Raw genomic sequence first — 25006 nt, 5'->3', positions numbered from 1 at the left:
AACATTTACTGTAAGGTAGGTTTAATAATCCATTTGTTTCAGTCATAGTATGCAGCATTTTACCGGCTGTTGCTCGCTCGACCTATCGTCCTGGAGCCAGATCCCGTGCTACGGAAGCCATCTATATTAAGGAACCTGTATATTTTACTTAAAACTATGAATGATGACTTGATATTTGTTTTATTTCCAGATTCCCCATCGCAAGAAGTATCTGAACAGACACTTCGAGGTTTACCACTTGCGCTGCACGAAGGATAATTTTTTCTAGAACTAAAGACCCAGGCAATGTCAATATAGAAGTGTGAAACAGTTTTCGTGATTTCAAGATGTAGGACAGTTAACAACTGGCAAAACTCTGCTGTAGGAGGTTACTAAACCTTACCGCTGCGCTGAAGATGAAGTCGGAATTTCCTTTCATTAATCTGAACCATTGTCGCTACTGATTGACAAGTCATCTGATGCATTCCTGCTATTAGTTAAACATACTCCTAACGAAATTATTCTGTCAGTTCCACTGTCTATTAGATTAGCACTAGAAAAATATTTTTCTTTGTTATTTTTAACGTGCTCAACACACTTCTTCCACTTGTCTTTTCCATATTCTGCGAAAAGGCGGCGACACAATCGTTCCTTTACGTTAAATGGGAATCCAATTTCTATTAAAAATCCAATTCAAAAGACTGGAGACAACTGACTAAACATTTTAATCTGTCCCTTTAAGTAAATGAAAACAATCAATACAATAAATGCTTATTTTTAAAGTATAGTTGAGTTTTGAAGATAAATAGTGTTTATGTACGCGCTACTTGACGGACCGCGAGCAGTCAGACATAAACTTAACAAGTGATGATATCTTATTGAATCATTCTATTAACATGGGTTTTTTTTTCAACATAAAGTAGAATCTATTTAGACGATTTCATACAATCTAACTACCCACTTATCTTTTCAAGAAAAAAAGTTTATCGCTTATCAAATTTTCTACTTCAAAAACATATTTTTCCACTTTGCAGTAGTGTAAAACAAACCTCAATTAAGAAATCTTACACTTGTTACATTGCGGCGATTCAGATACCTTAGAAATCTGCAAACAATACTTTTCAACATGCTTTTATCCTTATTAGAATCTGACTACTACTTTTGAGTTATTATTACGCATAAAATGCGAAAATATTCTTCTTCATTGAACGTCTAATAAGTATACCCTCATCCGTTATTCGCTGACAATTAGGAAGGAGGAGGTGAATAGAATATTGTGTTACTCTTTAAGATTGATGCATGCGCAGACCAACGGAGTTTACTAAGTTGTTCCCCTATAGCGCACTGCATTTGCTGTGGTGGTAATAATGAACAAGTGTGAACATTACTTACAAGATGAAAAGTGAAGCTAAGGGCATGAGGATTGGACATCAGCCACTGGATTGAGTCCAAAGTTTCAAATACAAACACAATTTAATTACACATTTTGAAATATAATTCAGCAATTTTTACATATTAATTTTATAGAACGATATCTGATATTATAATAAAATAAATTAAATGTATCTAGACTTATTTCAACTAATTTCTTAACAGTAAGGGCAACAATTTATTTCAGTAACGTCGCCTCTTAAGCAAGAATTTCAGGAAATATGTTGCAGAAGGGGAACCCATTTTCCGCCACAACAATATCAAGTACCTGTAAAAGTGATAGATGATATTCCTTTCATAGGTTGGTAGTTATAACATGTTTGAGGCATATTTTCCGCCCTACTTTACGATCAGCATCAGAATACTGAAAACTGAATACGTTAACTGTAGTCAGACTGGCAGGTATAGACCTACACCTGGAGTGGTTATTAGAGAAGAAAAATTCGTTCCGGCGCCGAGGATCAAACCCGGGTCCTTGGTTCTACGTACCAAGTGCTCTAACCACTGAGCTACGCCGAAGTTCAATCCACAACACCGGATCGAATCCCCCTCCTCTAGTATTTTTCCCTTTGCGGCCTAACTCCAAGTTCGACATATATGTTGACATATATTAAGTCAACTGTCATTATACAAGGAGCCCACTCAATTGAGTGGCTTGGTGGCCGGGATTCCACAGTATTATGCACTGTTGGGCGAAGAATCTACGTAAAGATTAATTTTTGCTCCTATCATAGTACGTACTTGGTACGTAAAAACCAATATCCCAGGTTCGATCCCCGGCGCCGGAGCGATATTTCTTCTCTATTAAGCATTGTTAGCATAACAGATATATTCTTTAGCAGCAAAAATTAATCTTTACCTAAACCTGGAGTGCTCGAATTGGTATTAAAGCTTTATAAGTAAACTTGTTCCAACATTAGTCTATTTTTTAGGTTTGTTGTTGTTTTTTAGCTAATCTCTAATCGTCATGGCATGTAGACATGTGAAATCCTTTTCATATAGTCGCTGCGAGTTTCCATTGCAGACATTTATTAATTAATTTATTTATTTATTTATTTATTTATTTATTTATTTATTTATTTATTTATTTATTTATTTATTCAGTCATGCATTTATTTATTTATTTGGCCGCAGTGCATTACAATGTTGAATGACAGTATTGACATCTGGTCATATAGCTATCACTCACTTCTCAATGTACAATTTATATATTGTCCTATTATTAGTAAAACCATTTAAGACCAGCAATGCAAGTTTTGTATAAGCAGGAATTAAAACTTTATTAACGTACGAAAAATCATAATAAATTCTTCAAGTAAAGTAATTGGTTTGTTGCCTGAAACATTTCGGACTTACTCCATTTCAGTAGAATACAGAGCACGGAAAGACATGTCGGGGACTGTACTTAATTTATTTTACAAAAAAAGTCGACTTAATCGGCTTTACTAGTAATAGGACGATATATACATAGGTAGACCTTCTTACATTATAGGCACACATACATTTTAAAATTTATTTTACATGTCTTTTAACATATTTATTTCCCTCATTCGTTTTTCTCTTACTTTCCAAATGTATAATCCTAAGGATTTTATTATCTGTTCATTTGTAATTCTTGATAGCATATTGTATACCTGCCGCCGCGAGAATGAATGTTGATGCAGCCGAGCGTAACTAGAACGCTATGACCGCACTGGTAGAATAGGAGGGTGAGGTAGAAGAGGTAGTAAGGCAGTCGCTCTGAGAAGCTACAGTTCTGCATTAAAGTAACATCACATTGAGGAAAATATTATTCAATTTAGATACAAGATAATATTCTAAGAATTATACATTGATATAACTATCTTTAAATATGACGACATTAATTACAAAAATTAAAAAATTAATGTACGCAAATGTATACAAATATACAAGATAACCTTATGTCTAGGTCAAATCATATTAGAGAGTGACATCAGACTCAGATGAAGCATCAGTTAGTATCAATTCTTCTGCAAAGGAAATCACATTGTGTTCGATCAGCGATGGCCAAACTGCAAATATCTGGTAAGTGTGCATATTTATTACGTCTGTAGGAAATTACAGTTTTATATTATAGCAATGGACACGAAAGGTTGCTTCTCAAAGTATGACAGGTTGTCACAAGCGTGTATGTAACATTTGATTATAGTAATGGACTTCTATTAAAATGGATAAAATTGTTACTCTTCCAGAGTGCGCATATGAAAGTGAATGACTAACACACGTTCGAAATATTGTGATACTGTAAAAATAAAATGTCGAAATATTCGCGTAAGTACACTCTTGTTACCGTAGAAGTGGTATTGGATTTGCCTTCTGTCTATATATACAGCGATTTATTGTAAACTATTGGACGCATTTTGTACAGCTGTCAAAAAGAAAAAGTGGCCGCACTTGTGAACAGCGAATATTTTCCAAGTCCACTTCGGATCACGGTGATGTTACACCAGTGGCGTATACTGGTTAAAGGGTTTGGGCTACCACTGACCCTATTATTACACAAAATATATTTTAAAATCCCTGTAATAAAATTCCTTACATATGATATTCTTAAAGAAAGCAGTCCGTTTTTCTCTGTATTCCTTTACTGTATTTACAAGCCGAGATGTAAAATTCCATCTAGTTGGTGCTACTTTTGGGAGTTTCTTGTTCATAAATTCCTTGAGTTTTCTGATCTTTTAGGAGATGATGAGAAAAATGCAGCTAAACCCGACAGTGTTTTGAAAAAATGCGGCATTCTGGAATGGATGAAGAAGTTTGTTGCAAAACCAAATTGAGAACATGGCTGTAACAATGGACAAATAGTGCTTGAGGATACTTTCCTTGGACTTTTGTTTTTAAGCCATTAATATTTCCCGCCATAACTGAAGCACCATCGTATGTCTGTGCAATTAACTTATTGCTGACATTGTATTCTGCTATAACACCTTCCACATGCTGAAACAAAGCAGCAGCAGTTTTGTCCGAACTGACATTTGTGAATCCTATAAACCGTTCTTGAACATTGGCAGTACTGTCGACGTATCTTAAAACAGTGCACAATTGACTCTGATTAGAGCAGTAACTTGTTTCATCAACAACAATGGCCACAAAAGGTTTTATGTTCTTTATCATAACCCCACTTATAGCAAATATTAAGTCATTCTGAATTGCGGGAGAAGTACCACGGAATACTGTTGAACTCTCAAGATGATTGGCCAGTAAATGGTCAAATTCACTTAAGGAACTTAAATAGTCAATATAATTTCCTCTATTGTCTGATTCCACACTCTCGTTATGACCCCGAAAAGCCAATTCTTGTTTTCCTAGAAAGCAGACTGCGTTAATAAGACGCAGTAAAATCTCCCGATTTTTTTTCACAAGAGCATTGTGTTGGTTGATGTGTAGAGCTTTTTGCTTATCTACCTGTAAATCAATTCTTGTCTTCCCAAAGTTTGTAAAGTTCATGCTACTACAAATATGAGCTTTTGATTTGTCGTATTCTAGGACTGCCGTTCGAAGGGAGTTCATATTAGAAAACCTCTCTTTTGACCACACATTAGTTTCGCGGCTAAATAACAAACATGGCCAGCAAAATAGTTTAGACAGTTTAGAAGTACCACACAATCAATTCCACTTATCATATGATGTTGAAGTGAAATGGCGTGTGTACTCTCGCTGTTTTTCTTTTACGTCCATGGACAAATTTAACTCAGGAGTTGGTCTTTCCATTTTCACAACTTCAACTCTCTCGTTGTTATGTACGACGGTTAAAAGGCACTTTTAATAAACCTTCTATTACAGAGTCATTTTCAACACAAACCTCTCCAGAAACTTGTTCTGCCATATTTTTCACAATATCACTTAATTGGGAAATTAAAAACTTAATAATTCACAATTAATATAACTCTTAGACACTCGAACAAATCACAGATTTAAAATAAGGCACTGCAAGAACACAGTCACATTCATGAGCTAGCGTACTAAGATTATAGCTGCTTCGCGCCTGCGAAGAAACCGATCACGAGAGCGGCAACTCGCCGGCCTACATTGCACGATGGAAACAGAAGTGAGAGGGGGGGACGGGTAGTTGTGCGACAGGACAGCGTGCGCCGTACGGTCACAGGCTACCTCACGTAGCAAGCGGTTTCTCCAGCGATGCCGCCTTGACAACTTGTTTCTTTTCGAGAGAAGAGAGCGCATATAAATGTAACAATTACTTTAATTTTAATTACTATGGTAAAACTAATAATACAAAATTATTACATTATGTTATATTATAAACTTTTTCTTTTGTAATTTCCTTGGGCTACCCCCGGTAGCCCGGTAGTCCGCAAAATACGCCCCTGCTTAGCAGGGGTTTGTCTTGTCGTCCAATGAAGAGTAGTATGGTATGAAAATAAATATTCGCTTATTAAACAAGACATCAGCTACTACAAAGTTTAAGGACACACTTTCAAAAGAGATGTTTCACTTTTGTTCTTATATTTATGTCAAAACCCTTGGGGACCGTATTCTTAGACATTCTTAGCGTGGGCATCTGGTGAATGATCAGCGAACTAACGTTTTTCGTATTCATAAACCAGTGTTAGCGATATGATATGATATGAATCCTGTACAAGTAACCAGTCGATAGCCAGGGCTAGTTTAGCACGCTCGTAGCGCGGACTAGCGAAATGTCTATGAATAGCACCCCAATTATACAGAGATCAAAATCCTGTGAAGAAAATGAAGTTTTTACTGCAAACCAATCTCTATACCTTTAAAACTGTGGATTACATAACAATTTTTCTGTTATGATAACTTATTGAAAAATTACATTTTTTGTAGAAAAAAATAATTACTCCAGAATGAATGTACTTAGATCAGTGAATTTTGGGATGGATTTAGACATATCTGAAATGTTTCTTGTGCAATTATCACTTTTTATTTTAAGAATTTGTGACAGCTCGTTCACGTATTATAATCCAGAGTTTTTCTTTCTTTTATTTAGAAACAATTTTCCTTCCCCTTGCGGAAAGTTATCCACGCGCAGTAAAATTAGGAAATATTGTCAGAAGCTCATTATAAACCACTAATATATCTCATATCCAAACCAGTAGATTGTCGTAAATATCAAAATATTATAAATTACCATTCTTTTTCGAATTTCTCCACACGGTCCTGGTTCTTCATCATGCCTACACATGACACGTTTTGCTAGGTGCAGTAGTTAAACGCATTGATAATAATGGCTTATTGAAGTGTATGAGAAGCGATGGTGAAGGGTTACTTAGAATTAGAAATAAGACATATCGTAGCCCTTCAAATTTGTACTATCCCAGCATTCGCTTGGAGAAACCACGAAAACCCTAAGTCAGGCCCCTGGGATCGAATCTTTGATATTTCGAGTCGGAAGCAACTATTTCCTCATCGTGCTCGATTACGATTAGTAGAGCCCGAATGTTTAGGCATTTATAACAGTTAAAATAGGCAGGCAAAAAAGGCAATAAAGCTTTAAAAAGGCACAATAATCTTTGAAAAAGGTATTATACATTTTAAAAAAGGTATAATATATTATAGCAATAAATTTAAATTATATCAACATAACTCACATTTTTACTTCGTAGGTGACACATGTTGACTTATGAAAGATTTTTTTTCGTGATTAACTCTCTTTTCACAATATAATAAAACTGTTCCATCGGTTGAAAACACATGGGCACCAAATTCACTAAAGTAAGAATGAAGTTTACTTTTCAATGGTTTACTGAATTTAAACAATCTAGCTAACCGAACTTACACCTTCTGTCACCCGACAATAACTGACTGTTCTTCACTCAAATTCCTTTCTCCTACAATAATAAATACGTGTAGCACAAAATTGTAACACTAAGATATGAAAATATGAAAGCAAACAATTGGAAATTCTACGTGACAACTTCTTTGAGAACGAGCTTAATATTTAAAATATAAAGCTGATTGTTGGTACCGTGAAGACATGAGAATATTATATTTGTAACTGTGAATTGTCGATCATTATTTTTATTACACCAATAGTATTAAAGCACGATTATTAGCAGATTAAGTAAAGAAATAAATTACTTTTATTTATTATTGTTAGTAAAGTTAGTCTTTGTTTCGAATATTTAAATTTCATACACATTACATTACAATTAATTAGAAAATTACAAACAAATAAGAAATATTGCTTTAAAATGGCAAAAAAAAAAGGCATTTATTAGTAAGAAACACCTTAAAAAGGCAAAACAGGCAACATAAAAATTGACCCTGTCACTTTGATTTACTCCAAATCACATTTATATCTATGCAAATAATGATTTATTTCCACCCAGTAAAAAAGGCATTTTGCCAAACATCCGGGCTCTAATGATTACAGTATGTGGGTAGCTGTCTCATTGGATTTTTTTATGAAAAAATAATCACGTGTATCTAATTACGAGTAAAGAGTGAAATTAATTTGCTATTGAAAAAACGTTTTATTTATGATATTACAGAGAGCCTTTTTACATGAAATCCAGGAAACAAAAATTCTCACATTACATCATTTGTAGTCGGTTGTTTAGTGACTCTGTAGATTATGTATTTAGCGTCGACAGCATTGGCGACAGCGAGACGATGTGAGGCGAGAATTCACTATGTGATTACCTAACATTCGCCTTCTTGTTGGAGAAAACCTAGGAAAAAACTAAACTAGTATGGACCATATTTTTTGATAAAATAAAATGAGCGATTTTGGTGTTAAATCTGCCACTATTTCGGTGAACATTTCGTGAAATAACTTGTCAATTATGTAGGTAATTTCCTAAAATACGTTGTCAGTTAATTGCATTATGTTGTGTTCAATATAAAACTTTGTTACTTTTTTCCTTAACATATCACATATCAGCATTAAACTAATCATTGTTTCTATATTGTCAACACGAAGATTTGTGTGACAGTCAGTGAGTCCCATCTCCCTCAAATCCATTTTAATATTAACCTTCATCTACGTCTCGGCCTCCCCAAAGGTCTTATTCCCTCCGGTCTCCCAACTAACACTCTATATGCATTTCTGGGTTCACACATACGTGTTACATGCCCTGCCCATCTCAAAGGTCTGGATTTAATGTTTATAATTATGTCAGGTGAAGAATAAAATGCGTGCAGTTCTGCGTTGTGTAACTTTCTCCACTTTCCTGTAACTTAATCCCTTTTAGCCCCAAATATTTTCCTCTCTCAAATTAAAAGTTCAAATTTCACAACCATACAGAACAACCGGTAATATAACTGTTTCATAAATTCTAATTTTCAGATTTTTTGACAGCAGACTAGATGACAAAAACATCTCAACCGAATAATAACACGCATTTCCCATATTTATTCTGCGTTTAATTTCCTCCCGAGTGTCATTTATATTTGCTACTGTTGCTTCAAGATATTTCAATTTTTCCACCTCTTCAAAGGAAAAATCTATAATTTTTATATTTCCTTTTCGTACAATATTCTGGTCACGAGACATAATCATATACTTGTCTTTTCGGGGTTTACTTTCCGACAGCTATAGAGATAATAAAAGTGAGTTTACACAATATCTATAGAAAAAAATACAGAAATATCGGTGTTACCAAGCTTTTGACAAATTAACTGTAACAAAATCATAAACATGTTTTTAAAATAATTAATAAAAAATGTTGCATTTTTTGTTTTAGTTATTGTGATACAGGGGATATTCCGTGGTTACTGATTTATTTCGCATAATGATCTAAATTTCGCGTTGTTTCGCGAAATTATTTCGCTTAAATATTGTATTTTAAGTATCTAGAAGAGTAGGTGTAACAAGGAAAGTCAATTGCGCAAAATGTCGCACGTATTGCTATTATCAAAAAATTTGGTCCCTTTCAACCAGGTAACTAAAATTGTCTGCAACATTACTGTCCTAATACGTTGGTTAGCAATCTTCTTTCTGCTACTAGCTTAATCATTTTACTCTTGTGACAAAATCTTTCTTAATCCTCATTTTGGATCTGATGGTTCAACTCTCAATTTTATGCAACCTGCTTTAGTCTATGTTACTCTCATTACAACTCCGTCCCTTGTCTCTCCACACTCCCACCTCTCTTCCTCGCTCTTTATCTATTGTCGTACCGAGCTACTTCCAGCCCTTCGCAATCCGATTAAACACTCACTTCGAATTTACAATTTGCAACTAGAATTTCTACCGGACGCCAAAATCTGCGTCGACTTTCTCCAGTGCTGATTCCAGACAAATCTTAAGAGGGATATGGCAAACAAGTTTTTGCATCCTTATCACACTGTGTAAAAGGAGAAAGAACTGAAGAACTGTAGTTCTGTATAAAATCTATTTGGATTTTTAGCATCATTGATATTTACGAAGGGTTTTGGGCATGCCTTAAGTCTGTCTGTGTATAGCGATCGCTACTGAACTGCTGGATGAATTTCGTTCATATTCAATATCTGTGAGTCATTTTATCAGGGAATGATGCACATCAAATATAATAATTTTAGTAAAACAAAGTGACAATGTTTTAAGTAAATCCCAAAGATTGCATAAAACGTCAATACTCTAATTTAACATTGTAATTATTTGATATCCATGTACACGATGTAATCGCGACACCCGCTTTGGTCACCGCTGGTGTAAACACAACATGCGATACAGGAGAGCTTAGAATCCTCGTGCACTGCATATGAAACCTCTTCATAGCCAGAAGGTGACAGTTTGTTGTGGGAAATCGATATTCGTTATAGGCCTACTTGGCCCTTATCTTTCTGAGGATGAAAATGGCCATGCGGTTACTGTGACATCTGACACATACATTAGTATGCTGAATTTTTCTTTCCATTGTTACGTCTTCATAATATTGACAACGCCAGAATTTGGTATCAACACGACTGGGCGACATCACATGACTCGGAATTAGATGGAGACTCTACGAACCGTGTTTGGACACAGGATCATTTCCCGCTTTGGTGAAATCTCTTGACCATCCTGTTCACCTAATTTCACTGCTTGTGACATTTTTTGTGTGGGGTTATTTAAAGGGCAAAGTGTATGAAACTTGTCCAGCAGATTTAAATACCCTGAAACAGAAAATTAGGGAACTAATTGATGAAATTCCTCCAGACATGCTACTGTTCGTCATGAAAAATATCATGACTCGGGTAAGAGAGTCCATCAATATTAATTGACTCCACCTGGTGGGCGTTAGTTTCATGAATTAACTTTGAATTTGTGCTCTGTAAAAATGGCAAACTTGTGCGTCCTATTTGATAGGTCTTTCAATAAATGTTAATGGCAGGTTACTGAAAGATTTCAAAATCATGAGTTCATTTTGCCCCATCTTGTACGTTGTGTATAACAATACAACTGTTACACAGCTACGTCATAGTTTCGTCATTATTTTATTACGAAAGGTAACAGAATAACTGATATTCTCTATTGCATCCGATAGTGTGCGCTAGTATGTCGCGCTAAGTATCGATAGTATAACTGGGTCTGATCGATTATCACGCTATACTTTGATCAAAGAGTACAGCTACAGCAATATTATTCTAATTATTCTGCGCTCTTTGTTTTGTTCTTCTGTGGATACAAGACAATCATTGTCATAAAATCACAGTCTACTATATACAGTCACGAAGCTTGGGATGATTTTTGCCAACGAGTTGCATTTCTCGCGATAGTTGCTAGCCGCTTGGAGCGCTGTGAGTACTAGGAACAATAGACTGTGTCACAGCCATCGTGATCTAATACAGGCCGTAAGGCGGACCATGTGACCTCGCTTAACCCAATCACGAAGGGAGGCGTTTCAACCATATAAATTAATTGGAAAGCATAAAGAGTAATATATATTTCTCTAAAATGTAGTGTAATTGCATTAATAAAATTTAAAACAATGATTAGGGGACACTTCAGACATAATTCCTTGCGAGTTAAGGTGTAATATTATATTTGGTGTGAAAATTACGTAATACCAGTGGCGTATACTGACCCTATTATTACACAAAATATATTTTTAAAACCCTATAATAAAATTCCTTACCTATTTATATGTGAATTCCAGACATCTTGATTGGGACGAAAATACTTTGATGACTTCGTCATTGAAATTACAGTTGGGCCGCTTGCAAAGTTTCTGTAGAAATGACTTTTCAATTGACATCAGTGCCAAGCCGGATAAACGTTCTTGTGTATGAGTTGATCTACAGTAGGATTTTATTCTCTTCAACGCAGAAAATGTTCTTTCTACCGATGCTGACGTAGCTGGTATTGTCACAATTAATGTTGCCAATTTAAGGACTTCAGGAATAACTTGGTTCAGCTGGTTTTCATATATGGCAGATAATATTTCATGGATAGGTTTGTTCGAAAAATCAAAGACCTCTGCTGAATATATTACACTTAATTCATTTTTCAAACGTACTTGATCAAAGTGACTGTTATAGGACTGAAATAATTTGTTTAGCGCCTCATTCGGGAAGTTTTCTCTATAAGCAGAAAATTTTTGAGAATCTAGAAGATGTGTGAACTGAAGCTTTCCATAATCAGAAAATCTGTCAGTAATTTCCATGTGCATACGATCTAGTATGCTGTAGTACAGCTGCCTGTATTTCAATTCATCATCTCCTTTTCTTCGCTTTAATGGTGGTTCCATTGTATTGTCTGAAGAATTTTCATTTTCCATATTACTCCATATGGACGGAAACCCACTACGTCTGAACTCGGATATAGTATGTTTTAACTTTGATACCTCTTGCAAGCAGTATGCTATGTCTAGACTTTTTGTCTGAAGAATATTGTAGACCACATCTGTATGTGCGAAAACTCTAGCATAGACTTCAAGAAGAAATATATTCTGAAACTGTGTGAAAAAATACAAATATCCTTGAGCCTGCACAATTACATCATCATCCCAGTTTTCTTCAGAGTCATTACAAATGATATTTTCAAAGAAAGCAGTCAGTTGTTCTCTGTATTCCTTTACTGTATTTACAAGCCGAGATGTAAAATTCCATCTAGTTGGTGCTGCTTTTTGGGAGTTTCTTTTTCATAAATTCTTTGAGTTTTTCTGATCTTTTAGGAGATGATGAGAAAAATGCAGCTAAACCCGACAGTGTTTTGAAAAAATGCGGCATTCTGGAATGGATACAGTAGCCTAGTTTGTTGCAAAACTAAATTGAGAACATGGCTGTAATAATGGACAAATAGTGCTTGAGGATACTTTTCTTGAACTTTTGTTTTTAAGCCATTAATATTTCCCACCATAACTGAAGCACCATCGTATGTCTGTGTAATTAACTTATTGCTGACATTGTATTCTGCTATAACACCTTCCACATGCTGAAACAAAGCAGCAGCAATTTTGCCCGAACTGACATTTGTGAATCCTATAAACCGTTCTTGAACATTGGCAGTACTGTCCACGTATCTTAAAACAGTTGACAATTGACTCTGATTAGAGCAGTCACTTGTTTCATCAACAACAATGGCCACAAAAGGTGTTTCTTCTATTTCAGATTTTATGTTCTTTATCATAACCCCACTTATAGCAAATATTAAGTCATTCTGAATTGCGGGAGAAGTACCACGGAATACTGTTGAACTCTCAAGATGATTGGCCAGTAAATGGTCAAATTCACTTGGAACTTAAATAGTCAATATAATTTCCTCTATTGTCTGATTCCACACTCTTAATATGACCCCGAAAAGCCAATTCTTGTTTTCCTAGAAAGCAGACTGCGTTAATAAGATGCAGTAAAATCTCCCGATTTTTTTTTCACAAGAGCATTGTGTTGGTTGATGTGTAGAACTTTTTGCTTATCTAGCTGTAAATCAATTCTTGTCTTCCCAAAGTTTGCAAAGTTCATGCTACTATAAATATGAGCTTTTGATGTGTCGTGTTTTAGGACTGCCGTTCGAAGGGAGTTCATATTAGAAAACCCCTCTTTTGACCACACATTAGTTTCGCGGCTAAATAACAAACATGGCCAGCAAAATAGTTTAGACAGTTTAGAACTACCACACAACCAATTCCACTTATCATATGATGTTGAAGTGAAATGGCGTGTGTACTCTCGCTGTTTTTCTTTTACGTCCATGGACAAATTTAACTCAGGAGTTGGTATTTCCATTTTCACAATTTCAACTTTCTCGTTGTATGTGCGACGGTTAAAAGTCACTTTTAATAAACCTTCTATTACACAGTCATTTTCAACACAAACCTCTCCAGAAACTTGTTCTGCCATATTTTTCACAATATCACTTAATTGGGAAATTAAAAACTTAATAATTCACAATTAATATAACTCTTAGACACTCGAACAAATCACAAATTTAAAATACTGCACTGCAAGAACACAATCACATTAATGAGCTAGCGTACTAAGCATATTGTTGCTTCGCGCCTTCCAAGAAACCGATCACGAGAGCGGCAACTCACCCACCTACAGTGCACGATGGAAACAGGAGGGAGGGGGGGACGGGGAGTTGTGCGACGTGAGCGGAACGGTCACAGGCTACCCTTCGTAGCAGCGGTTTCTCCAGTGATGCCGCCTTGACAACTTGTTTCTTTTCGAGAGCAGAGAGCGCATATAAATCTAACAATTACTTTAATTTTAATTACTGTGGTAAAACTAATACGGTAATACAAAATTATTACATTATGTTATATTATAAACTTTTTCTTTTGTAATTTCCTTGGGCTACCGCCGGTAGCCCCGGTAGTCCGCAAAATACGCCCCTGCGTAATACCTGCCTTTATTTCGATTAACCCTCAATTGGTATTGCTTTTTAAATGTACGTAAGAATATCTATCATATGGGTCTATATTGACCCATAGATACCAGTTAAGGGTTAAATATTGCGAAATTGTTGTACATTCATTTATGCACGATTCAATAATTTTCAGTTGCACCGCACGAATATTTAGTGATCTCCAATGCCTTGCCATTCATATGAAAATTATAGGTTATGTGTACTATATTTAACTTATATTCCTAAATTCGCAATCATACATTATAATTAAGCATAATGTCATGTATGATACCCCGGACGTTCAATTTTTCTGTATTTTAATACTACAATTGAGCATTGAATTATTTTATGTATCTACTACTTAAGAACTTAACTTATGTATTAGTATACAGTGAGCCTGAGCATATGTTATATCTCTAATTTGACAAATAAACTTTAGTTGAACTGAAATTAATATACTACAATTTTGATTCCTTGCAGAAATACCACATATCAAGCTAATATATATATTGATTTATTTCATTAACAATTCATTAGATTCCAAAAAATTTTGTATAAAACGACACATCTATTAGGCTTCTGTTTGAAGAAGCCAGTACTATAACCAATGATGTGGTCTACCACCAGTAATACCGTTTTTTGTGTCTTCTAAAAAATTTAGTTTTCATGACATGTGCTGTTCCTGAAATCCCCGACTCAAATATGAAAGAGGGGAAACACACGAGAAGAGCAGAAATAAGAGAGAAGAAGAGGTGAACGAAAGGATAAAAGGAGAAAACAAACGAAGGGTGAAAAACGAGACAGCGGGAAAGAGAGAATTCAGAAGTAGGGAAAGCGTAAATGGTAGTCTACCCATTCACAGGTGGCTGCTCTGAACGGGATAGTGTCGTATTGAGGTCGCAAGATTTATCTTTTTGGCCTGCAGGGCATTGCTCCACACGGACAGCAGTTTTCGCATCCGCATGAGTCACGTCATCACTACCGTATCTCCCGACATACTGTGTATAATGTATATTTTAAACTTGTATCTTCTCTGTGTTGAGATAGCGTCGTCTACGGTTTGCAGAGCAACGCCCTTGCTCAGACCCACTTCGCAAAATGAAAACTAAAATCCGAGTCCTCAAACGTTGATGTGTCAGTAGGCATTAGCCTGCTTTACGAAAGAAATTAAGACTTCATCGTTCTTTCAACCTCTTATTTAACGACGCCATATGAACTGCGGGATTTTCTAGGATTGATGGAATTGATAAAGGATTGAGTTCCGAGAATTCGCCATGGAATTACCTGGCATTCGTCTTACAGTTGGAGAAAACCTTTCAAAAATTCTGCTCTATACAGTAGACCGGCACGTAGAATACGTCATTCAGTTTCGGGTATGAAACTACATTAATTATGTTGCTTTCAATTAGAGATGAATAACGATCGAGAAAGTGAGACTAACACCGCCCGCAAAGCCGCAGCACAATGCTGTATTATGTCGCGTCCTTGACGTGAGTGTTCCGAGACTCGAGACTGATCACTCCCGAAGTCAAGTAGCCTTGAATCGCCACAGTTGTTTATACCTGACTGAACGTTTATCTACTTTGGCATCTGTTATATATGTATAAACAATCAAGTAGCCTATTTGAAACATCTCTACCTTTCAGTGTATAATAATTCGTCCCCCAGTCTTTATTTAATTACTAGGCCCTTATTAAAAGGTTAGGAATTTCTTTTCGTATGTTTGAGATCAAGTGTGCAATCTCAAGTAAAAGGATATTAATGTTATGTTTTATGTTTCTTAGAAATGCAAATTTACTTGAGAATTGTTTTTTTTTTATTTATATAACCACAGGTAATATCATGTTTTTTCTTTATTTGTATAACCACAGGTAATATCATATAATAGAACCAGAACATTTTGATAGCTAAGATACTCTTCTGTTTTGTCTTTTTGTCTCATTTAAACATTTATAATGTGATTTATTTCAATGATGAATATTATTCAAAGTTACGATATCTTTCCACGCCGACCAAATACTATTTCGAGAATGATGAGCGAGACTCGAAGCGCATGAGATTGATGAGACGAGTCTCGAAAGACAAATGCAACGAACACAGCGAGCGAGAGCGGCAGTTAGTTTTGTTCATCTCTAGTTTCGATGTCTAATTTTTTTTCGGTTTAAAAATGGAAAACATGTATATGTGATAAGAGAAGTAATCAATGAAGTGCATTAAATATATTTTCTCTTCATATGAAACGACATTCCGAAATTAGTTCCAGCTCACAACAAATATTTCACTATGGCTCACTCAAAATGTACTTACGTATTAATTATCACTAATACTTCAACACTCGTGATTACAAATCAAACGAGGGGTCACATAGATTTGTATCCGCAGTCGATGCCGAGATATTACTGACAAACATTCTCATGGGGGCAGATAAAAGAATTATTTTTTTGTCTTCCAACATGTTTATGATGACAAAACAAGTGGTTATACAAATTTTGACCACTCAAGCGCAATTACGAAGTACATAAAAAACTAAGTTTCCCTGTGGCCGTTTATAGAAAGAAAATACAATTTCATTAGAAAAATTTATTGAAACAGGTATAACTGTTGAGCTAGTTATCAACTGGAAATGAGACATTTGTCATACCGTGGGATCGACAGAGAGGTGCAGACACCTGTCATATACTGGTCCCGATCTCAGACGGCAGACTTCTACGACACAGGGATACACAATTTGATACCATGGTATGACAAATGCCCCAGTGCCGGTGGGGAATACGTTGAAAAATAGCTCAATAATTGCTGTATCTGTTTTAATAAAACTTTCCATGAAATTTTTCTTTCTGTAAACGGCTACAGGGAAATTTATTTTTTACAGCCCTCGTAATTGCGCTCTTGTGACCAACATTTTTATAAGCACTTGTGTTGACATTATTAACATGGTGAAAAAAAAAAAAAACTTTTTTATCTGCCCCATGTGAATGTTCGGTTGTGAGAGGCAGCGAGGCACGCCTAATTTTATACGCAACTTCGGCGTCCCCATGCCTGTAGCAATGAAAAGTAGTAGGCCTATTGTTGGGCGTGGTTACACAAGTTACATTGGTTCATGGCCTATTAATAGCATTGGAATTCGGCTGTGGTCATAGCATTGTTACAGTAAGTATTTTAAATTCTGTCATTTTTTGTTTCACCACGATTCCCTGAATGGCTGCCCATACTCCTTCATAATGTCTTGGATGTCACTGGACATGTCACTAACTCGGCGGCTAATTGGGTCAGCAGAGAGAGGAATTTAATTTTATTAATTTTTTACAATAATAGGTAAAAGTTCGCGTCACACCTTTCACCTTGTGGAGTCACACCGGGTGCGGAACACTCATCTATTCTGAAAAAGGCCACCAACCCACATGGATGCTTTCTGCAAAATTCTAATAAGAGACACCGAAAGACCAAGGAACATGGTCGCTTTCTGCAGTTTAAGAATGGTTTAAGAAAGTATGTAGCTAAATACACTTTTGAATGTTAGATTATCGGTATACTCGTATAGAGTGCAGCACGAAACAAGTAAAGCTTTGATAATTTCTAAATATCGTAGCAATGATGCTCAGTTATTTAGAACCACCATTAAATCATTTTTCGCTCTTTGAGGGTTGGTCACTTTCAGTATAACGCCATAAATTAACTAGGCGATGAACTTGCGCGGCCCTTGGGTCTGTTTTGAAGTTAAAAGGTGCTACTGTAACAGTACCATACAAATAAAGTTGAAATTTATTATTGTTATTATTATTATTAGGGGCTATTATTATTATTATTATTATTATTATTATTATTATTATTATTCTATTATTATTATCATCGAAAGAAAGACATTATCATATTTTCATTATTGTTCGTGTAAACGTTAAAATATAAATTAATTAATATTCATTTTATTTTATTTTTGGCAAGAAAACGGCTACTTATCCCGTAAAGAAACGGCGACCCATATTTGATTCGCAGGTCGCGAAACTATTTATTCATTTATTCGTCATTCATTCATTCGTTCATTTATTTATTTATTGATTTATTTATTTACTTATTTATTTACTTATTTATTTATTTATTTATTTACTTATTTATTTCTTTATTTACTTACTTATTATTTAAGTATTTATTTATTCGTTTATTTATTTATTTATGTATTCGTTTATTTATTTATTTGTTTATTTATTCGTTTATTTGTTTGTTTATTTGTTCGTTTGTTTATTTATTTATTTATTTATTCGTTTATTTGTTTGTTTGTTTATTTATTTATTTGTTCGTTTATTCGTTTATTTGTTTATTTGTTCGTTTATTCGTTTATTTGTTTGTTTATTTGTTTATTTATTCGCTTATTTGTTTGTTTATTTGTTTATTTGTTTGTTTATTTGTTTATTTATTCGTTTATTTGTTTGCTTATTCGTTTATTTATTCGTTCGTTTATTTATTTATTCATTTATTCATTTATTTATTTATTTATTTACTTACCTAGCCAGCTAGCTAGTGAGTACAAATTAAATTTATAAATTTAAGAATTTCTACCCTAGAGCATGTGGGTAGGCACTTCGTTGTTAAAATTACGTTACTTGTAAGACGCAAACCAAAACTTAAGCTTAATATTCTAACGGTGAAATAAGGCATATTTTGGTATCGCTGCATCATTACTTTATGCTAATAGACGTACAGTGAAATGCACAACGTGTGGGAAGATTGATGTAGTGCATTTGGGACTGGGTAAAAGAACTTTACGCAGAATGTAAAAAAAATACTTCCAATAAATAAGAAATCCTGATATCCTACCTTACAGTAATAACAAAATCAACATTTCCTCTCTTATAAGATATTAGATAATATACAGAAATAACCCTCGACGAACTTACCGTCAATATTATAAGACAAATCGCAAGAATTATGGAAATACGTGTAATTATTGCGTGTGAATATCAATTTCATGAGAAGTTGTCGGGAATGTGTGATTGTAACGGACACCACTTTGAACAACTCCTATAACATATATAACATATATAAAATATAATAAATTGTGTGTATGTTATTAATCAAAGTTATATCACCAAACATTCGCGGGAGGTTAAACATTGATAATGACACACCGGCCATGCAAGCATGTCTGATACATGTGTTACCTGCCGGAAGTCCAATTAAATATTATGTAATAGTAGTAATATCAGTAACAGCATTACTAGTAGCAGTAGCAGCAATAGTAGTAATAGCAGTAGCAGTAGTGGTATTAGCAGCAATAATGGCAGTAGTAGTACTAGCAATAGAAGAAGTAGTAGTAATAGTAGTAATATCATTAGGGAAGTTCAGGATAACAGACAGGGTTTGGAATTGAACGGGTTACATCAGCTTCTTGTCTAAGCAGATGACGTGATATGTTAGCAGAAAATTCACAAACGATTAGGGAAAATACGGAATTTCTACTTGAAGCAAGTAAAGCGATAGGTTTGGAAGTAAATCCCGAAAAAACAAAGTATAGTATAATATGATTATGTCTCGTGACCGGAATATTGTATGAAATGGGAATATAAAAATTGGAGACTTATCCTTCGAAGAGGTGGAAAAATTAAAATACCTTGGAGCAAAAGTAACAAATATAAATAACACTCGGGAGCAAATTAAACGCAGAATAAATATGGGAAATCTATGTTATTATTCGGTTGAGAAACTTTTGTCATCTAGTCTGCTGTCAAAAAATCTGAAAGTTAGTATTTATAAAACAGTCACTTTGAGAGAGGAACCGAGATTAAGGGTGTTTGAGAATAATGTTCTTAGGAAAATATTTGGGGCTAAGAGGGATGAAGTTACAGGAGAATGGAGAAAGTTACACAACGCAGAACTGCACGCATTGTATTCTTCACCTGACATAATTAGGAACATTAAATCCAGACGTTTGAGATGGGAAGGGCAAGTAGCACGTATGGGCGAATCCAGAAATGCATATAGAGTGTTAGTTGGGAGGCCGGAGGGGATAAGATCTTTGCGGAGGCCGAAACGTAGATAGAAGGATAATATTAAAATGGATTTGAGGGAGTGGGATATGATGGTAGGGACTGGATTAATGTTGTTCAGAATAGGGATCGATGGCGGGCTTATGTGAGGGCGGCAATGAACCTGAAAGTTCCTTAAAACCCATAAGTAAGTAATAGTAGTATCAGTAACAGCATTCATTACTACTACTACTACAACTACTACTACTACTACTACTACTACTAGTAGTAGTAGTTGTAGTAGTAGTAGCAGTAATAGTAGTAGTAGTAGTAGTAGTAGTAGTAGTAGCAGCAGCAGCAATAGTAGTAACAGCAGCAATACTAATATTAGGGTAATCGAACCTACGCCCAAGCGCAACTCCGGACCTGCAGCTTGTTTGCCTTCTGTCTGAGCGACGCCGGTGGTTGGCTACTGCTATTTTGAATCTCCATGTTTCCACAATCCTACCAGAGGACTTGACAGGTGTTAGTACGAATTAATTGTGGGCCTGGGTATAGAACTTTATCATTAAGCATATATGTTCAAGAATTTTGGACGGGATATCTATTATTACATGTAATAAATCAAACACGTGGGGACAACAGTTTTAGTTCCTCAACCGTTACAAGCTATGCTCGGAGTTTCGCTCCTCGGCTAGGCTTGAACCCGTAACACGTGGGTCAAGAAACAAGCACGATAATTCTCCCTGTTCCAAAGAGAAGCTGGTCGTGAGTAAATTAAAGGCACTTCCTAGGCATAGAAGGACGTATGAACCATTTAAAGATCTCCTCTTGCTTGCGGAAAAGGCTCTGCAGAAGACTTTTTGTTTAGTACGGTCAGATAACCAGTTCTTTAAAATGGGCACATGGGGTCTACGCCCTGAATGGGGAAAACCTGTGTCAAAACAACGCCATGAGTTACTCCTAACGACCTCCAGATGGCTCTGCAGGTCAATCTTGTTTGTTGTGGTTGCGACGTCACCGCGCGAGGCCTTGGCAACCACCGCGAGAGGCAGTTGTTTTATTCCAACAGTGCCTGGCTCCGCGGATCGCGACGGCGCGGCGGCCTGTTCAGTTGGCTATGCACGCACTTCGGGCATGGTCGAGAGGAGACGGGAAGCGGACCGCGTGGAGGGCAACGATGGAGCCCAAGGACCGAACGAAGAGCGGGAGTGGAGCGGGCATGACGACAGTGACGACGATGACGAGTCCGCCCTCGACGTCTACAGCGACGACGACGGCGAAGATGGTGACCTGAAGACGGACTGCGCTAGTGCTACAAACGCCATAGTGCTAGCGGCGCAGAAATCCAGTGAATCGCGGCCCAGTTTTGGTAGTATTGTGGTGAACAGTTCGTCGGACGTCCATTTCGGTAATAAGACGTTCTACAATGGGCCGGTGACGATAAAACAGTTTGTGTATACGACCAGAAACGGGAATGCTGATGTGAACGACAGTGAGGATGGCGAAAATGGACCTTGCGCTGATATCGAATCCAGTGCGGACCCCGTGTCGGGCGCGTTGTCTAACGGAAAGGATTACCCCACAACGCCGGCGAGTGAGAAAGACTGTGAAACTGTTAACGGTGGTGTTTCCCCACAGGTGAACGGCAGCTTGCTTCCGATATGGCAGAACGAGAGGAGTGAGTATCTAAAGTGTTCATACTGGCGCCCGCGTACTGTCTGTGACTGGTTCTGCGGCCCTGCAAATAACTCACGTCTCCACTATTGCTATGGATATCAAGAACGTTTAATCCTATACTACAAGTAACGAAAACATTTCATTCACAATCATGCTATTAATTGTACAAGAAAGAAGAATCACTGAGCTGCCAAACTATACCCGTTTTTTTTTTTTAGATGGGACATGACATTAGCGCTGCGCTCGGAAAAACAACTGAGTGTCACATAGCGTGGTAGACCTGTTGCTATGGTAACAACGGTTGAGTTGCCAAAGTTACAGTTCCCACGTTGTGAGTGCTCAATAGCTCTCTTGGCGAAATTTATTGTGCACATAATGTTAGCATTGATACGTTTCGTGTTTCATTCTCTGTCGATTTGTGTATTGTTTTTCTTTACCATCGCGTCAATTGTCAGTGAATGTTTTAACTTCAGCAATCAATGTCAATAAAATTGTTAGTTCTCATCAGCTGACCGCGTGGTAATCCATATTGGTAACATTGCGCCGAAGTTTCAAGATTGGCCCTTAACTGTCATGTCCCATTAAAAAAAAAAACAGGTATAATGTACTGCACAACTCTTACACCCAACTGTTGTAACTATGCTCTTGACAGTTATTTGCGTTGGCAACCCTTTCCATGAAAAAAAAAAAATTGAACGCTGCGCGGTAGCCTTCTGAACCAATCAGAACGTAGCATTTTCCAACAGCTGCAGCTGCTGCTACGCGGAGCATTGCTGTGTTGTCGGTTTACTACATGCTATGACATGGTGTTACTACCAAATGCGTAGTTTGTGTGATAATGTTATAAGCACCTAATTAAATAATTTGTAGCGCTAATGTGAAATGTCGCAAAAAGGAAAAAAAAAAAGTCGTTCGAAGAAAGATAACTCACGGAGTGAGAATCCTTTGCGCAAAGGCGTACTTAGTATTAAATCATGGGCGTCGGAATTGTTGCGAAGGATTCAACTCTTTTGTAGTAGTCATTGTGGCAAAGTGGCATCTTTCGCTGCCAACATTACGGAAAGCTGTCAGGTGCATAATTATAATGATCAACGACTTTGATATAGTAATAAATCGTAATTGTTCAACGCATCACCGCCACTTTGTAGCAGGGTCATACTGTATTTTGTTGTTGAAAAACGTTCGTTTTTTTACTAAAACACTCACCCCTGGCACTTCGTAGTAGCGTCATATTGTATTTTTGGTCCAAAAAAAAGAAAACTCGTCTTTTACGAAAAAAAAAATTCACCACTGTCAAGTGATGTACGTATGTATGTATTTATTCACACTGCAAATGGGTAAATACCCGGTGGCAGTGGCAACTAATTGCACTCAATAATGACAATTAATAATAATAATAATAATAATAATAATGAGCATCCTAAATTAAATGAATCACGATCACTTAAAATAACATTTAAAGCAAGTCTAATTTGTATCTTAACCCTAAGTTCGAACTAAAACCCACAAGCATGATATTTCATACATGCACAAGTACCTTTCAGCACTAAACTCATTTTGCTGTCAACTCACTCACTGCACTGGAACTACGACACATTTCACTGATACTATTCTATTTCACTAATACTTCAGAAACATTTCACTGTTCAAATACTTTGCACTACCACTATAAAGTATAAAACTTCACTGATACAAACATACTTTACTTACACAACACACTTCTTCACTGATACAATACTTCAAATAAAAAAAACATCATTTACACCCTTTAAATAGTGTGTATAATATACTACCGTCTATTAGTAAAGTCCTTTAAGTCTATTTTTAAATATATTTTTGGTTATTGGTAAAGCCTTTAGTAAGTCTGCAGGTAAAGCATTCCAGTCCCTGATAGTACGATTGAAAAAAGAAAATTTTCCAGTGTCCGTCCTCTGTCTTCTTTCCCTCAAGTGGTAGTTCCTTGAAGAGTAATTTGGTGGCTGCAACCTATTTTTTATTTCCGTCCAGGCATGCTCATCTCTGTATGTTTTGAACATTGCGCATAATCGAATTCACGTTCTCCTGTCCGTGAATGTGTAACAACGCCTTACCGGTACTGCATTTTCAATGGACCAAAAATAGAATATTGCGTTGCTGCAAATTGGCTGTGATGTGCTAAACATTCAATAATAAAAATTACACTTTTAAAACCCCCATCCAGATGTTTTACCACATAATTTCTCCAGAACCGCCAGGGCTGCAGAACCCTATCATGGACAGTAGTTCTTGTGATGTATCAGCAAATATCTAATAGAGTTTATTTAGGATTATATTTGAGATTTTTCTCGACCTGATACTGAGTGAATTGAATTGAGACCAGCGCATCAACGACCGTTCATTAGGAATGAAAAGTATTCGGTGTTATGGAGATACCACATATTATGTTTTCATACGTATTACGTGTATTTCAACATTTGAGTTCTTTGTTACGTTACCAATAACATTAATGATTATAGTTGTTTCCTTGAATTTTTGTCGAAAATATATCCATAAAAGAAATAATTTAATATTAAGTAAAATAAGAAGATTAATTTCACACAAATGACAATTTTTATAACCCCAAACAGTAAGGTATCTGATCGTACCTAAAGATCACTGTTTAAGTACGTATTATGTGTGGACTAGATACAATTAATTTCGGCCAACTTCACATAACATTGTTATTCTCCTATTTGCGAAAAATCTTTAATTACGCGTGACAAAGATATCCGAAAGATATTAGTGATTTATAATGACGTTGTAAACATATTCCTTTCTCAGATATTATTCTGTAGGGCAAATTAATAAAAATATATTTAATATTCCTTTCTTTTCCAGTCTAATAGTTTTTGTGCAATTCATTCACGCATTACGAGGGAGATTTATAATCAATGACCTCTAATCATTTTAAAAAAGATGTGTAATCATCTGACCGGAAGGAGTTAAACCTAGGGTGAAATCGCAATTCTGAATGTTATAATTCATTTCTATTGAAAAATCATCTTTCGTTTGATGTGAACCCCACGTTTATTTATGAAGAAATATGTCTGATTTGATTTGGTTTACATCATCACTCTGTGTTTTCGGTATCACTTGTGAGGGTCTTTCGACAGTTGACGGAACAACAACAATGATCTTTAACAAAGAGCGTATTCGATATAGGCTACATTATTCTCTAATA

General features: G+C 35.9%; 1 protein-coding gene across 1 annotated transcript in view; it reads left to right on the top strand.

Annotated features, from left to right (window-relative positions):
• The first annotated feature begins 21024 nt into the window (after positions 1–21024).
• Positions 21025–25006, top strand: part of LOC138713011 (peptidoglycan-recognition protein LC-like) — a 366077-nt gene continuing 362095 nt past the window's right edge. The window contains exon 1 of the mRNA XM_069844693.1: positions 21025–21808. Within this exon, the coding sequence (XP_069700794.1) occupies positions 21025–21808 (784 nt within the window). The remainder of the gene's footprint in view (positions 21809–25006) is intronic.

The sequence above is a fragment of the Periplaneta americana genome, chromosome 14 (genome assembly GCF_040183065.1).
Source record: "Periplaneta americana isolate PAMFEO1 chromosome 14, P.americana_PAMFEO1_priV1, whole genome shotgun sequence".
NCBI lineage: Eukaryota > Metazoa > Arthropoda > Insecta > Blattodea > Blattidae > Periplaneta > Periplaneta americana.
This window is presented reverse-complemented; position numbering and strand designations above follow the sequence as displayed.